The following is an 18,005-nucleotide window of genomic DNA, read 5'->3' on the forward strand; positions in this document are numbered from 1 at the left end:
CAGCACATAGATTACTAATTCCTTAGATAATTGCAGTGAAGGAAAATGTGATTGCATATATTAAGAGCTAGTGCAGCATTACATTTTTTGCTAATATAAAGGTGTTTTTTAATGAGAATGTGAGTGTATCTATAACTTTAAAACTGTAAATGCTTGCTTCTTTTAATGGAGCATTTTTCTAATAGTTTATAAATAAACTGACCCAATGCATCGTCTCCATCTAGTGGCAAAACAGGATAACTGCTGCAATCAACAACTGGATTCTGAAATAGTCCAGGACTCAAGTGATATCAATACAGATAATCAATTATTATTCTTTTTTTGTATTTACAAAAATATATTTTATTAAAAATAATTATGTTAAAATATATTTGTATTAAAATGAAGACAATCAGACATTATAAACATATAAGTATTAGCTATCAGATGAAGGAAAGATTCCAGAAGACCGAACCTCAATGAATTGATACAATAAAAATTCTGAATTTAAAAAGCAGAGAACCCAACTTAAATGGAAGCTTCATGTAATGTTTCTTGACTGCTCCCTGGCTTGAAAGTGATCTCTACTTCCTCTGAGTTTAAGCCTTTTGTATATACTTATATTATGTTTTATATTATCCTTAATTGTAAATGTCTTGTCTCCCCCTTCCAGATTTCAGATGCCTTGAAGATCAGTATTTTTGTATTGTTTTGGTTTTTGTTTGTTGTTGTTGTTGTTGTTGTTTTTGGGGCAATGAGGGTTATGTGACTTGCCAAGGGTCACACAGCTAGTAAGTGTTAAATGTCTGAGGTTGTATTTGAACTCAGGTCCTCCTGAATCCAGGGCCATTGCTATATCCACTGCACCACCTAGCTGCCCCTGGAAGAGCAGTATTTTAAAAATTTATCTTTGTATCCTCTGCATTGTCCCTTAGCACCCAACATTATGCTTTCCACAATAAGTATTTCATATATGTATATATCCTTGTGACTGATTCTTAATTTTTTAAATAGTTACAACACAAATCTGACATTGGTCTTATCCTCTGGGTTGATTAGGATACTTCTAACTCGGGCAGCTGGGTAGAGTAGTGGATAAAGCACCAGCCCTGGATTCAGGAGGGCCTGAGTTCAAATCCGGCCTCAGACACGTGACACTTACTACCTGTGTGACCCTGGGCAAGTCATTTAGCCCTCATTGCCCCGCAAAAAAAAAAAAAAAAAGAATACTTCTAACTCCCCTAGAATTCAGGTCTTAAGAGTTCTCTTCTTTTTGGTCTATGTTTCTACTATTTAAACTGAAGGTCTTCAGACGGCCTTAGCACTAAATGCCCTTCCAGCTTCTCCCAGGTCCTTCTGAGCTTTGGTAGTAATGGTCTTTTCACTTGATTAAACTGTTTGAGCCACCCAGAGGTGAAATAAACATAAATCCAGCAGCCCCAACCATATGACTAAACTTTGATGAGATAACCACTGTCAGGGATCAGATCCCAAGTTTTTCAGATTTGGGTTTCTTTTTTATCAATTCATGTGGTAGTGATCTTAATTTATTAGCAACATTTCTACAATACTTTATAATTTCAAGGCAATTTATGTGGATCATTTTGTTTCCCCATAAAGAAGTGGTTCAAGGATATGAATGAAGAGTTTGCAAATGAAGAATTGCTTAACATTCTCCAAGTCACTAATGATAAGAAATGAAAACCAAAATAATCCTGAGGATTCACTTAATATCCAGCAAATAGGGAAAGCTGACAGGAAGGGAATAGACGATGTTGACAGGATTGTGGAAAGATAGGCACATTAATGTATTGTTGGTGTAGCTATGAAATAGCATAACTACTCTGGAAAGGAATTTGGAGTTATTCAAATAAAGTCACCAATGAACATAATCATAGATTTTTACCTGGAGATTCCACTACTCTTCATAATCCCCAAGGATGTCATTGACAGAAGAAGAAACTCGATATTTGAAGGAGAAGTTAAAAAGAAAGGGAAGGACCATGAATTCTGTATGGGTTTGAAATGTTGAGTTTGAGATTCTGACGGGACATTCAGGTAGAGATAGATGTCCAACAGCCTAGACTTAGCGTTATGGTATTACCAATTATTATATTCTTCCCATGTTTAATTCTAACATCCCCAAAACGATGACTTCCTAATCGCATCCAAACACTACAGATCTGACTAATTCGGGATCTGAAGCTCAGAAGAAAGATTACAATTATATATATACAGATTTGGAAGGCATTCGTGTAGAGATGATAACCAAGGGAGAAGCAAAGATCACTGAGAATTTAAAGAAGAAAAGGTCCAGAACAGAGCCTTGGAGAATAAACCATATTTAGGAAGCACAGGAGAACAAGAAATACTGGAGAACAAGGAGAACTCTATACCCCATTAGTCAAAAAGGCAGTGAGTTAATAGCAAAAGCTGCACTGTGCTTACAGGCCTCTTCCAACTTCCAAATGCCCTGATTCTCCAACTAGCAAAATTCAAACAAGGAGGATCTTGACTGCAGTGATTAGAAGACCCGGGCTGATTAAAGGCTTTTCATGGCTGAACTGGCTCAGAGCAGAAGGTTGTGATGCCAAGCCCTGATTGTGCAAAGCTTCAAAGCAGGCAAAGCAAGAATAGGGAAACAGAAAGTCCACAAGCCACCCAGAAACTTTAACTAAGCAAGACCCAAAAAGGCATCAGTTAAAAGGTTTCTTGAGAATAAGAAGAAGCAGTTAAAGTAAACTTAAGCAGTAATTGCTAAAAATTGAGTTCAGTAAGAAAAAGTGCCAGTTGGCCACATAAGTGTTGCATTTCTTTAAACTGTGCCCTCTATGAGTTAGAAAGTAAAGTAATTCACCTTTAATTAATTATTTCCTCCTTCCTCTTAGTTATCCAGAGAGGAGGTGTGCTATGGTGGGCAGAGAGATGGTCTTAAAGCCTGAAAGATCTGGGCTTAAGTCCCTCCTCTGGTAGACACTGGCTGTGTGACCTTGGGCAAATCACTTCATCTCTAAAGGCTCCAAGCAATTCTAGAAGTTGCAGAGATGGTACTGACCTCCATTGATAAAGAGAATTTTCTTAACTGGGAGTTCTCTATGCAAATGAATTAAAAGGTCCAATATCTATCCCTTTCTTAGGATATGCCTTTATTATTGGGCCAAAGGATGTGATTCAAATTAAAAAGCATGTATTTGGAGATGCCAAATTATTACTATCACAGTGATCATTAAACATACAAAATTAGATCCCAGGCACCACCTTGTGGCATGTGTTGGAATTATAAGCCTAGTACTTAACAAGCATTTCTAAATCCCAAGAAGTACATTTCCTATCAGAATTTCACCTTACTTCTCGGGTTTGGATTTCTTTGCCCTCTGGATGTCAGTGAGTTGGCCTTAGTTCTCTTTCCAGCATCTGAAGAGAGCCAAAGTATGGCCTGTTTAGACTGTGGTTCCCTCTGACTCCCCCATGTCTTCTCCTCACAAGGCCAAAGCAGAAAGAGAAAAATTACAGCCACATCAGGAACCTCGACACTCTGATGCAAATCCCCAAACTTCCTTTATCTAATCAGAAGATAACTTTCTATTCTGAAGATAAAGAAACCGGAAATATCCCTTCTTGAAAATAGTGTTTTCAAAATGTTTAAAGCATTATTTATTCAATTTAACTTCTCTTTAACAGCCATATTGAGTTTGAAATGCCTATGGAATATCCAATTTAAGATGTCAAGAGTCAGTTGGAGATGCATGACTATAGGAAATAGGGTGCTTTCTCTTGTACGTATGTATGTATATATGTATGTATGTGCGTGTGTATGTATGTATATGTATGTATCTGGGAATCATCTGTATAGAAATAATTGAACCCATGGGAAGTGATGAACCCATGTCTCCCCCCAACACATACTATAGACTGCAGTAATTCCTTATCATGTCCAAGATTAAATATAAAAATCCTTTGTATGGCATTCAAAACCCTTCTTAACTATCCCCTTCCCTACCTTTCCAGTCTTCTCTCACTTTCCTCTCCAGCACCTATCTTGGATCCAGTGACAATGGCCTCCTTACTGTTCCCCAGATAAGACATTCCATCTCTCAGCTCCAGGCATTTTTTCTGGCCATCCCCTGTTCCTGGACTGGGGACTTCTCTCCTCTGCTTACTGTCTTCCCTGGCTTCCTTCAAGTCCCAATTAAAATCCCACCTTCTATAGGAAGCCTTTCCCAGCTCCTCTTAATTCTAGGGCCTTCTTCCCTCTGTTAATTATTTCCTATTTTCCCCGTATATAGCTTGTTTCTACACATTTGTTTGCTTGTGTTCTCCCCTATTAGAGTGGAAGCTCTTTGAAGGCAGGGACTGTCTTTTGCCTCTTTTTGTATCCTCAGAGCTAAGCTCCATACCTGGAGCACAGTAGGCACTTAAATATTTATTGACCGACTGATGAGGTCATCTAATAAATCACTTATGTTCTCTGACCCTCAGTTTCCTTACCAATGACATGGGGATAATAATATCTTCAGGACCTATCTTATAAGGTTGTCATGAGGTTCAAGCAAGATAAAGTACATTGCAAATGTCAAAGTACTATATAAACATCAGCTATTTCAATGAAAACATAATTATCACCACTCAGAAACGAGTCACTTAGTTGCCTTAGGTCAAATCAAGGAGAAAGGTGTTTGCAATATATGTGGGCGTGTACACATGGGTGTATGCATATGTGTATGTGTGTGTGTGTGTGTGTGTGTTTAAAATAAGTTCTGTTAACCCAAGAAGACCTCTCAAGTAACACTTTTTCTGAGTACAATATGTGTCTAATGAGTTTTTGTTCACAGCATCATAGATTCAGAAATGGAAGAGAAACAATTTACCCTGGGTCACACAGATAGGAAGACAAATCCCAGGATTTTGAATCCAGCCTTCTGACCCCAGGGCCAGTATTTTTTCCTGCACCTCACTATTTCTTAACCTTAAAAGCAATAGTAATGGGAACATGAAGTTAATTATGGTGTTTAGAAGGGGGTCATTATATTTTTCACCTGATAACAAATAGATAGAAAAGAGTGTCCTTTCTATTTTTAAGCCATCTACATGACTGGCAATGAATTTGATTTAAGTGAGGGAAGCCTGTGCAAAGTCACTAGCCTCACTCTCTCCACCAGAGCCATCTGGGTCCAGTTGCAAGATATACATCAGGATGACTGGAGATGGCCCCGGATGTTTGAGGTAATTGGGGTTAAGTGACTTGCCCAGGGTCACACAGCTAATGTCTAATATTGGATTTGAACTCAGGTTCTCTTGACTGTAGGGCCAGTGCTCTGTCCACTGTGCCACCCAGCTCCCCTAAGTCATCTACATGATGACTTCAGTAAGCATTAAAGCTTCTAGAGCCTCTAAGGCTACCCCCCATCTACTCCAGAGGTATCCAACTCAAGGCCAAGCCACCCACAAAAATCCCAAGTAGGACCTGAACCATATTAAAATGTAATTGGGAAATGTTTAATGAAATAAGAATACCATACGTCACTGTGTTATTTTGTGGTTTTCTAGGTCAATATGGAGTACACGGGGATCCATTTCTATTTGTTTGACACCACTGACTCCATTTATTTGTATATGCCTATTTATTTACATGTTGCCTCCTCTTTTAGAATATAAGTTCCTTACAGACAGGAATTTTGGGGGGAGAGGGGTGTTTTCACCAACTAGCCCAGCCCACCACCTGGCATATAGAAAGAACTTAATAAATTTGTGTTGACTGATTGTATTGGCATTATTGAAAGATAGAAAGGATAGAAGTTGATCTGATGTAAATGAAACTCATGGTTTTAGTTTAAGAATTTATTCGAATGAAATTGGAAACAGGAGGTAAGATTGGAGACCATAAGAGACATTGGAACTGGAGAGAAATTTGTGATCCATCCACATAAAAAAGGGTGATGGATGAAACCAAGACAATGAATGGGATTGCTAAAGACAATTACTTAGAAATAAAGAAAAAAGGTGCTAAAGATAGGACCTTGGGAAAATTTTATAAAGGGTGAGAAAAGAAATAAAAACCAAACCAGTGAAGGAAACAAGACCACAGAGTAGTAAGAAGAGAATCAAGATAGTGAGATGAATGAAAATGATGAGAGACAGTGTTTCTGGGCAATTAATAATCAATTTATTAATTAGGCTAGCCTGCCCTCAATAAATTGGTGGTCAGTAGTTTATCTCAGCAACCAAAGAGACCAAGGAAGACTCTGAAATGCCTTAAATCTCTGAAAGGGAATTCCTCTGACAAGTGGAAATCAACCTTGATTGGTGGACATTTAATGAGGAGGTGGGCTAAAAGTCTTTAGCTCCTCCTGCAGGGAATGTGCCTTGATCCTGAGATTCAGCAGTCTCCAGCAGTCTGGGCCAGGGAAAGCCATCTCCATCTGGACCTCTCTGGCTAGTTTTCTCCTTCATAAACTGGGTAACCCTAAATTCTAATGGAGGAGATCCAGGAAAGAGGTTCCTTCTATCAGAGTAAGGGCTTACCCAGACTGGATTGTTTATACTCTAAACAGAAATTAGGTCTCTTAGTTGGATGGGGTCTAGGCCAAAATTAACCAACATGTTTCTGGAGAGCTAGGAGCAATCTCATCAATCAGCCATTCCCTTCAGAGACTGAATAACATTAACAGTGAGGCCTTTATAGAAAGTAGAAGGAAAATTAATTGTGGATCATGATTAATAATTAGTTATTATCATAATAACCATTAATAATTAATAACATTAATTTCTCTCAATAGTATAGTATTATGGAAGCCAGTGGAGAAGAAAGTACAGGGGTTTTTTTTTCCTCTTTAGACCATGCCAGCCCTCTTCCTCATTTCTGGAACCCTGCTTTTGACTTCCCTAGAGCCCTAGCCAATAATCTCTTCTCCCTTACAACCAGAGGTCTCTATGCCTCATTTTGACATCTGTATCTGACTGGGTAGGGGATGCTTGCTCCCAGTCCCCAATCCTTACCTTGAGATCGGTACAGTTGATGTACACTTCCAAGGTGTTCATTAACTCTTTTTTGTTTTGTTCTCCTTAACTCTCTCCATCTCTTATTTCTTTGAATCTTTAATATTTTTGCTAGATTAGATTATACTTCCTCTCCCTGCCCCTTTGCCCAACCACATAATCCTTGTTTTATCTGAAGTAGCTGGAGGTGAATTAGGTAGAATTTGGTAAATGCAGGGTATTTGAAAACAAAGTTGTGTTTCCTTGAGAAGGGAAAAAAATGCCTGAAAATTCTTCCCCCTCCACCAAATCTCCCTAATTCTACTTTTTTTCCTTCTAGATCCAACATGAGAAGAAACTGCTCCTCTGAGCCATGTGATGTGTATTGGCGCACTGGCCCTTGGAGGCCCTGCACAGCTGCCTGTGGCAATGGGTTTCAGTCCCGAAAAGTGGAATGCATACACCGAAAGAGTAGCCGACCTGTGGCAGTTCACCACTGTGGTTCTAGACAAAGACCGGTGACCTGGAAGCACTGCAGTGTCACTTCCTGCGCTAGTATGTATCCATTTTAGTACAAGTCTCATTTAGGGTGCTTCTCAGCATGGTATAGTGAGTGTAAAGAGCACTGGACTTATTATTAAGTCACTCTGGGTTTGAATCCTACTTGCTACTATATGGTTATTATGGTAGTTGGCTTTTGGGGTTGAAGATGATTTCAGTGACTTGATGGAAAATAGAGCCCTTTCTCTCTGTAAGGGATTTCCAAGATAATGTATAATACGTCTTAAAGCTGCTTGGGCCTTGCCTCTAAGGCTACCTTCCACCTACCATTCTTTTTTTGATTCCTCATTTCTTCTCCATTAAAATGTAGTGAGGAGGGGGCAGCTAGGTGGTGCAGTGGAAAAAGCATCAGCCCTGGATTCAGGAGGACCTGAGTTCAAATCCGGACTCAGACACTAGACACTTACTAGCTGTGTGACCCTGGGCCAGTCACTTAACCCTCATTGCCCTGAAAAAAAATGCAATGAGGAAGACTAACTATTTTGGCTCCAGTCTGGACTTCAAACTCTTTGGAGGAAAGAATCTTACCTAAACCCCCAAGGCACTTCACTGGCTGACTGGGGTTTGGTTTTACTATCAACAATGGCCAGGCTTTCAGAAAACCTCCATTCTGCCCTCTCAGATAGCGCCTCAGCTTTGGAGAGACTGCTGCAAGGGCAGCACCAATCATTGTTCCGTGCAGCAGCCAAAGAAGTAAGATGAGGCCATCAAACATTATCTTTTTTAACCAAAATTGGCCTGGAATTCAGGTCACTGCAGAGCTAAAGTTCTGACAAAGTACTAATGACCATCATATGAACTTGTACCTAGAGTTTTTTCTGTGTTGACTAGTTAGTTGAATGGTTTGTAGAAATACGACCCTTTAGAACTAGGGTTTTTTAATGTCTGGTTAATTCATCAATTATGCATTGATTATTTAATAATAAATTTTGGGGGCGGCTAGGTAGTGCAGTGAATAAAGCACCAGCCCTGGATTCAGGAGTACCTGAGTTCAAATCCGGCCTCAGACACTTAACACTTACTAGCTGTGTGACCCTGGGCAAGTCACTTAACCCCAATTGCCTCACTAAAAAAAAAATAATAATAATAATAAATTGCACTACTAAATACATATAGGATGAGGATAGGGAAAGGTGTATGAACAAGATTTGGGATTTCACTGACATAGGGAAGTTGCAGGTTAAGAACATGCCTTACCTAATGGAGGGCCACACCTCTGAAATGTATAGTTGAAGAGAGTAGCCTAGAGCACTGAGAGATTGAGACTTGCCCAGGGTCACAGTCAGAATGTGTCAGAGGCAGATTTTGAACCTGGTTTTCTCTGGACTCAAATCTAGCTCCCTATCCATTGTGCTATATTACCTTTCATCAAAATGAACACATTGTTCATGAAAATGTTTCCCATCGAGAGGCAGTATGGTATAACAGAAGATCTAATGTTCAGGCCTTCCTTTCCTCTGACATACTACCCTAAGTAGGTCCGTTAACCTCTAGATTTCCCAGATAAATTAAGACTGTAAACTAGTTGTTGCCAATCTGCATCCCTGAAGAGAGCTTTCATGTTGGGAATTCCTGATGCTGATGAGAACATAGGCCTGGGTTCAAAATAAAATAAAATATTGGATAAATCCAGTTAATTAAACAATTGTTGTTTTTGCAGAAGGAGAATGCAAGGACACAACTCACTACTGTACGTTTGTAAAGCATCTAAACTTGTGCTCGATAGACCTCTACAAACAAAGGTGTTGCCACTCTTGTCAAGAAGCATAGCTCTGTGCAAAGTTCATAGTGCTGCTATGAAGAGGAAGAAGTTCTTTGCATGTAGCTGGTTCCAAAGTATGTATTCAGTATAAGACTCCAGGCTTAAAAGTTAAATGGATGTTGATGCAGAAGCACCACAGTTAGAATTTTATAGAGTGGAATTTTTTCCATTAATTTTTGGGGTTTTTTTCCTTGATCAACATTTCCATGGTGAACTTTTAACATTTATGATTTTTTTGTGTTGCTGTTCCAGAATTTAAAATACCATAGCACATAATCCATTGAACTGAATAGGCCCTTGTCACATGATTGTAATCAGGAAAACACTATTATCACCAATGCATCAAATACTGCTCACTTCCTGTGATTTGTAGGAAATCATAGTAGATTAATACATCCTGAAGACTTGGGAAGTGCAGCAACTGATGACTTTCTCAACTTCATAATTTTAGTGGGGTTTTTTTGGAATTTACAAGGTACTGAAATTTTAGATACTCTGGCCAGTAGCAGTTAGGGTGGTGGTTGTGTCATTGATTGTATTTTTCATAGCTGGCTTTAAGATTGGACTATGAGGCAAACTCTCAGGAGGATTTCTCAAGATTGGCTGGTGGCTGGATACATAGTATGGGAAAGCATCTTGCATCGCTCACCAGTGTTTATGTCCCAAATGGGAAAAAGCATTCTTGACAGTCTTGCCATTTTCCACTGCAGAAATCTGTATTTTTTTTTAATCAGAGGAGGTGCTGCTTGGCTAGTTCCTATCCTCTTCCACTCAGATTGAAATATGACCAGAGGGAAGCTCTGCTTAGTCTTTTCTACTGATTTTGAATTAGACTCAATGCTTCCTTAGAAGAGCTGTGAATGACACTTTGGTAAGCACTATTCTCTTGCACATGACCAAATAGGCTATCAAAGCCTTATCTGGCCCATTTTGTGTCAGATATCATTCCTCAGTATTTTTTTTTCCAATCCTGAATCTAAATAATAAGGAAGTGGTGTTCTAAACAGGAAGCTGAATTAAGAGGGAAACTATTGATCATTTTCATACACATTGAGCTTCCCTCACTCAAAAAAAGGAACTCAAGCCTGTACGTTATAAATTCTAAACCTAACATTGAAAGAGACTTCTCTACCATCTTCCCATATATATTGCCAATTCTAAGCCTGGTTGACCAAAAAAAAAAGTGGGGGTTGGGGGGGGCATTGAAGGGAGAGAAGAGTTATGGATTCAGCATTCAGATGTCCCAGCCGTTTGAGCAAGGTGCCACAACTGCTCTGTTAACATGCAACATTTTACCCATTTGTAGCCATGATGAAATCTGAGGTAGGGGGAACATCTCACTGTTTCTTGCCTCAGTGCCAGCAGGGGATGTGCATTTTGGCTTTTGATTTCTTGGAGGACAGGAGCAGTTCACAGAGTTGGCACATTGTAATTTGGAAAGCCACAGGTCTCCTAGGCCATAATTTTTATCATCACTGAAATCAAGATGAGCACTACTGTATTCCAAGGGCTTAGAAGGCATAGCATTTGGTGGCTGTGGGAGAGGATACTCCATATGACAAGCTTTTTTTTCTTAAATCAGTAATGGGTCTTGACTGTTGAAACAGGTTTTTAAATTAAAAGGACAAAGAACATTTGTAAGATAACTTTTGTATATATTTATTGTATGATTCTTAAAGTGCAATATTTTGTTTTGTACAGTGTGTAATAAAGATTATGGAACATATATTTTTCTTATTACCAAGAATTCATATTAAATTACTTTGATTTGTATTTAAACTTTAAGAGTTAACATTAAGCATTTCTTGTTTTCTATTATATCCTTTGGGTTGGGTTGAGTATATTCTTACAATAAGGAAGCTGTGTTTATTACCCTCAAAATGACATGCCTGTGTAGTATATTGACTACTGTTAAAGTAACAAGAAGTGTTCACCATATATCTTTCATGAAAACCGCTTCAGTAATAATTCAGAAATAAAATTGACTTTGGTTATTCAGCTGCACCATCATTTATGGAGATTGTTTCTTTTTGTGGCATCTCTTGTGGCCTCTCGGTGTGGGAATATCCAAGCCATCCCTAAGGTGTTCAGGGTCCAAAGACTCTGCCCAGAGGAGGGGAAAGCAATCTTAGAGCAAATCATACCATGGACCTCCAACTTTCCACAACTATCCCCCATCCACTCAAAGCATCTTTAATACAGGTGAAACTGTATTAAAATTAATATCTAGGGCAAATGGAAAGTGGTAAAAAGGAGTCACAAACAACCTACAACCTGGGTTGGGGATAGGACATGTGGAAAGAAGGATGGGCCTTGGTGAGATGGAAGATGAGAAGTTAGTGGACTGATTTATATGTGTGTGCGTGTGTGTGTATACATATACACACATACATATATGTATGTATGCATATGTGTACATATGTATATAGATATGTCTGTATGTATATAAAATGTTCATCTGTATGTAAGCTTCGGGATACCTTTTACTCAAACTGGGGGACCCATATTCCCCTGGTTAATTGCATTTTAGAGTTGTCTGTTGTTGGGAGAGGGGAAGAGAAAGAAAGAGAAACACTTCAGTGCCTAGGGTCAGGCTATGACCACATTTTCCATGTCCTAGGAATGACTCAGTTATTGTTGTGTTTTCTTTGTAACTAGGTGCATTATGACTCTATTATAACCATGTATTTTAAAGGATTGCTGCACATAAAACCTGTTGTCACTTATTTTGGGAAGGCTTTGGTTTTGATCCTAAACTCTATTCCCAATTGTATACCAAACATGGAAAGATAATACTATAGTTTAAGAAGGCTTGCAAAAATGTACATATTTCATCAATGATTATCCAGGCCATAGGTGAACTTAACACTGAATTCTGTTAAAACAGAATAAAGAAAAGGATTATTTTATTAAATTGGAAAGATCTGGGACACATTTCCTGACACTGGGATCCTAGGCTTCCAGGTTTATCTTACCATTTTTAAGGTTTATTAATGATGCAGAGAAATACTCATTTATCTATGTCATGGTAAAGAAAAAGTTGTCTTAGTCCAACCTTTTTATTTTACAGGTAAGGAAAGTAACACAAAAAGGCAAAGTGACCTGTCCAACATAACACCAAAATTTATTGGAAGAGTTAGCTGGACTAGAACCCATGTCTCCTTATTCCCCAGCTGTTGTACCATCATACAATAATGTATGGATTAATTTCTGTGATATTTTACATAATGTCTTTCATAGACATCATTTTTAGGGGCCCTTTTTCTAAACTACTAGGACCACCTGTTATCTTGAAGATAATCCTATTATTCAATTTGGGTATTTGCAGTTCCCCTCCTTTGTTGAAATGCATCCCTGAAGCACTAAAAAATTAATTTTATGAAATTAACATTGACATGCTTCCATATATCGGTGGATCTCTGATCTCATCCATGTAGGTATTCCTTCTTTCAGTACAGATTGTAAAATCCAACCACATCTTCTCATTTGAACCTTGTCCGTGGTTTTCTCAAAAAAAGAGATTAAAAAGAGTGTGTAGGGGGCGGCTAGGTGGCACAGTGGATGAAGCACCGGCCCTGGATTCAGGAGGACCTGAGTTCAAATTCGGCCTCAGACACTTGACACTTACTAGCTGTGTGACCCTGAGCAAGTCACTTAACCCCCATTGCCCTGCAAAAAAACAAAAACAAAAACAAAAACACAAACAAACAAACAAAAAAGAGTGTGTACACACCAAACATATTTGTTAATGGAACTGTGCTGATAAAGTAAACTTGAAGGAAACTTGATAAAGAGGGCTCTCTCCTGTTCTCTTAGCTGTTAAGTATACTATAAAAAACATTCTAAAAGAGGTGTATTACCAGATTACCAGTGATATATCCAAACTTCAAAATGAGAAAAATAACTAGAGATTTTCCAATTCTTTCTGATTTACATATAGAAAGCCTACTCACCTCATGTATATAGTCAGTTACTCGATATCATTTTTTTTTCCAAAATGAGATTTATTTTTTAGGAAAAGATGGAAGTAAAAGGCCTTTTTTTTTATCATCTGATACTACATAGAGATGAAATTTTAGGTACCATTTGTAATTTTACAATAACGCATACAAATTTAAATTCATATTAGTAAAATTAATCACGATAATTGAATAGCAAATTTTCAATCTAAAAATTATGTGACTGGTTCATTCTCAGCCTCATGTTGATATACATTTAATATAGATTTGATAGAGATACAATAAAAGGAGGCTGAAATTCACTCCACGTTAAACATATTTACTCAAAGAAAAATATTTTCACTAACTTTTATATTTCTGTAGGAAATTATGGAAATATTATCTCATCTAGTCCCAATTTCATGCTACTCTATTTACTAGCAGAATCCTTTTCCTTTCCTTTTTTTAGCATATATTTTATTACTAAACTTGAGGAGGAGGCAGAAAGTGGGAAGGAGATGATACACAGGCATAATCCTAGATTTTATGATTCCAAGTCTGTCATTATGATTGTATGTTACATCTGGCTACTGTTACTACTTAGGGGTGAACCTAGGAACTCTCCCCAGCCTAGCCAGGACATATCTAAGCCCACTTCCCCAAGTGCTCTGAAGACTTGGAGCAATTAGTCTTTGTTGATCCATCTTTTCCAATTTTTCATAATAATTATAACCATAACAACTGACATTTGCATACCAGGCTTTAAGGTTTAAAGGGAGATCTCACAACAGTTTTTTCATTTAAGCTTTATAACAACTCTGGGTGCTAATTGTGACAGATATTATCTCCATTTTACAGCTACAGAGACTCTCACACTTGGTCACACACCTAGTTGGAGTCAAGGGGGCATCTTACGAACCCGGGTCTCTCCTTGGTTGTAAGTCCTACACACTGAATGTTTCATTTCATCATGCTCTGCTTCGTCTTCAGCAAACAGCATCATCCAGACTTCTGTCACTGCTTAGTCTCCTATGCTCCCTGTGAAGTCGTTTTCTTGCACAACTTTTGAATTTCTGGAAGGCAAAAGCATTCTGTCCACTCTACACTCAGAAGTGTCCTACTTGGAAAATCAAGGAAATTTAGACTGTTGCTCTATAATCTTGTGGATCTACTTAGAAAGCAGATAGAAAGCAGACAGCATTACCAACTCTCATCAGGAAGGGGCACCTTCCTCCCCACCATGTCAAAGCAATCTCCCCCTCAGCAGATTCCTCAGTCGTTTGCCTGGGCTTTTGCCTTCCATCTGTCTCACACTCCTTTGTTTCACAGTTCACAGAATCACACGTTTAGAACTGGGATTTCAGAGAGCTGCTCCTAGCCCAGACTCTTCATTTTACAGATAACGGAAGGCCCTTTATGGAGGAAGTGAGGCACAAACGAAAGAACACTGGCTTTGAAGTCAGAGGACCTGGATACAAATCCCACCAGTGGGACTAGAATCCAGTATGACTCTGGGCAAACCACTTAACAAACTTTGGCCTCAGTTTCATCATCTATAAAATGAGGAAGTTGGACTAACTAGATATGTCTTATTGTTCAATCGTACCTGACTCTTCGTGACCCCATTTGGGATTTGTTTGTTTGTTTTTTGGCAAAGATACTGGAGTGATTTGCCATTTCCTTCTCCAGTTCATTTTACATATGAGGAAACTGAGGCAATCAGGGTTAAGTGACTTGCCCAGGGTCACACAGCTAGTAAGTGTCTGAAGCAGGATTTGAACTCAGGAAGATGAGTCTTCCTGACTCCGGGCCAGGCACTGGGCCACTTAGAGATCCCTTCTGTCTCTAGACCTTTGAAATAATACCCAGTTCCCAGGGAGATTGAATGTATTGTCCCAAATCACACAGATCATTGTGGCTTTTTCTTATAAGATTGTAAGCAGCTTGAAAGCAGGGTCCATATAAAATCTATCTTTATATCCCCATCAACTAGCACATAATACATTAACATATCTTTTTAAAGTTTGGACCCGGGAGTTCTTATTTAGCATTTATTAAATTGCATTAAATTGCTGTGGAATAGACGGTGTAACTAAATGCCTTGCACTTTTATCCTACACAGAGGTACTCCAGAGTTTCATCATGGAGTAGATTAGATCCCATTAGATTGTAAAATGCCTGAGGTCAGGGATTGTCATCGGCTTCTTTTTGTATACCCCATCTTTTAGCACCGTACCTGGCACATAGCAGTCACTTAATAAATGTTTATTGAATTGAACCGAACTTCTGAACTCTCAAAGTCTGTGAAGCAAAATACAAAGTCTGGTATGTCAAACCAACACATACGGGCCTCTCAATGTTCTGTATGCCAGTCATCTAGAAGTCAGATTAAGTAACCTAGGAAAGGCTAGTCACCACTTAAGGCATCTGTTTGCCCCTTGCTACTCCTGAAAACTACTCACTCTGGTTTAGAGGGATTGTGATGTGGTGGTGAGATCCTTGAAATGCAATTGTATGATTTCCCATCCATTTTCTCACTTGATCCTTATAACAAGTTGATGAGGTGGTCAGGGCTGATAATAGTATCTCCATTTTATAGATAAGGAAACAAAGATTCCAATTTGTTAAATGACTTGTCCAGAGTCATATGGCTCCTATGCATGAGATGTGGGACTAGAATCCAGTGCCTGTCCTTTATGCTCTATTTCATCTTGCCCTAGTGAAGAGAGTGAATTGTTAATTAAGCACTTCCCAGGTGGCCTCAGCTTTAGGCTAGATTATCTTTCATTAATTACTCTAGAATAACAAATCGTATAGGGTAAAAATAAACAGCATTTCAGAAGCTGTTATTCAAGACTCTTTGGTATTCAGATACACCAATACCTCAATATCACTTATTCACTCCTTCCCCTTAAAAACCAAACAAAAATAGAAATAAAAACTAGGGGCAGTTAGTTCCCTAGAAAGAGAGCTGAGTGGAGTCCAAGCTGCAAGGTGTGGGCTGAGACTCCTGAGCAAGGAAAAGAGAGCAGGAGCCATCCAAAGCAGAGGCTAAGTTGGGTTGATTTTGGCACGGATCAGATATTTGGGATGTCAAAGAGGGATGGGGTTATGCTGCCAACATGAAAGGCAATAGGATGCTAAGAACACCACTTTCGGAATCGGTAGACTTAAGTTCAGTCCTCTGGCTCCAAGATTCAATAATATTTATTTAGCATCTGTGAGGTGCAAGGTATAGTGCTAGATGCCAAGGGAGACAAAAAAAGTATAGATAAAAGATGATCATAATCCTTAAACCCCAGGAGATTACAGTCTAGTAGGAGGATAAGGACTTCAACCCAGATGGCCCATAATGCAGGAGTTACAAAACAATATGATGGAAACGTTGAGGGGGGAGGGTTATTGCCAAATGAGTTCAGTCAGTGTAAAGTTTTGAATGATATGGTGTAGTTAGGAGTAGTTAGTCCAAAAGGCAAAAATGGGAAAGGAGGTCATTTCAGGCCTAAGAAACAGTCTGAGCAAAGCCATGAAGGTGAGAGAGTACAGTAGCTATGGCCTCAGTTAAATGGTTAACCTCTCTGCACCTTGGTTTCTTCATCCGTAAAATGTGAATCATAATAATAATAATAGTCATACTACCTAATTAGCAGGGTTGGTATAACTAAAGTATTTTGGACTTTATAAAACACAGTCATTTGACAGGTATTTATTAAGCATCTGCTATGTATAAAATGTAAGTTGTTGGGGGCAGCTAGGTGACGCAGTGGATAAAGCACCACCCCTGGATTCGGGAGCACCTGAGTTCAAATCTGACTTCAGACACTTGACACTTACTAGCTTTGTGACCCTGGGCAAGTCACTTAAGCCTCATTGCCCCACCAAAAAAAAAAAAGAAAGAAAGAAAGAAAGAAAAAAGAAAGAAAATGTAAGTTGTTATTAGTGCAACATGACATTGATTGGAGCAACATTATGTGCAATAGGCCTGTATTGGGAAGAAAATCTAAAAATACTTAATAAATTAGCATAAGCATACGAATGGCCATGAACTGCTTGAGTCTCCAAAAGTATAATCTATATTAAGAATCATACTTTCTGGGCCAAATTTCATCTCAGTTTCATTTTCTGTGTGCTGAAATACCCCATTTCATAAGCAGATTGACATTAATGACTGAAGACTTGGACACCTGACTACATCATTTACAAATAAAAATGTCATAATTACAGAGGATCAGAGAATGAGGACTAGTTGTCAAACTATGTTAAGAATAATAAGTTACACTGGGAATATGCATAGTAAAATTGTTATAATTGCATTGCCAAGAAAAATGGGCTAAAAATATCAATGTCAAGTAAGGTACTCTTTTAGTACCCTACTCTCAATGCCTCCTGATGCAAGGAGGTGATACTGGGTTCTTGGAGGCCATGCCAGCAGAGCACAAACTTTGGCAGGTATTACCAATCTGGAAAAGCTGTGACCACCTGTCTTCTAAGGATCAGAACTGTCTCCTAAAGCATGGAGGGGTTATGATTAGCTTTGATGGAAGGACTATCCATACTAATTCAGTCATAGAAGCAACTGTTGAAGTAATTGTATCGGTATATATATTGATCTCTCTTGATAGATCTTCAAATTTCCTTAGGCTAAAAAAAAAATCCAGTTGAAACATTTTACTATGAATCCTTCATGAGAGTAATCTTCCACAAATGTTTTTCTCTTTATCACCTAATTAAAATGTTTTGATTCTCATAGGTCCATCAGCCTAGGAAATCCAGCATCTCACAAAATCCAT

At 38.6% G+C, this 18,005-nt stretch overlaps 1 protein-coding gene across 1 annotated transcript in view; it reads left to right on the forward strand.

Moving 5' to 3' along the window:
- Positions 1–11,306, forward strand: part of ADAMTSL3 (ADAMTS like 3) — a 584,778-nt gene extending 573,472 nt beyond the window's left edge. The window contains exons 29-30 of the mRNA XM_043989606.1: positions 7,295–7,509; positions 9,176–11,306. Of these exons, the coding sequence (XP_043845541.1) occupies positions 7,295–7,509; positions 9,176–9,285 (325 nt within the window). The 3' untranslated portion in view covers positions 9,286–11,306. The remainder of the gene's footprint in view (positions 1–7,294; positions 7,510–9,175) is intronic.
- Positions 11,307–18,005: the final 6,699 nt, after the last annotated feature.

The sequence above is a fragment of the Dromiciops gliroides genome, chromosome 2 (assembly GCF_019393635.1).
Source record: "Dromiciops gliroides isolate mDroGli1 chromosome 2, mDroGli1.pri, whole genome shotgun sequence".
In the NCBI taxonomy this organism is placed as follows: Eukaryota; Metazoa; Chordata; class Mammalia; order Microbiotheria; family Microbiotheriidae; genus Dromiciops; species Dromiciops gliroides.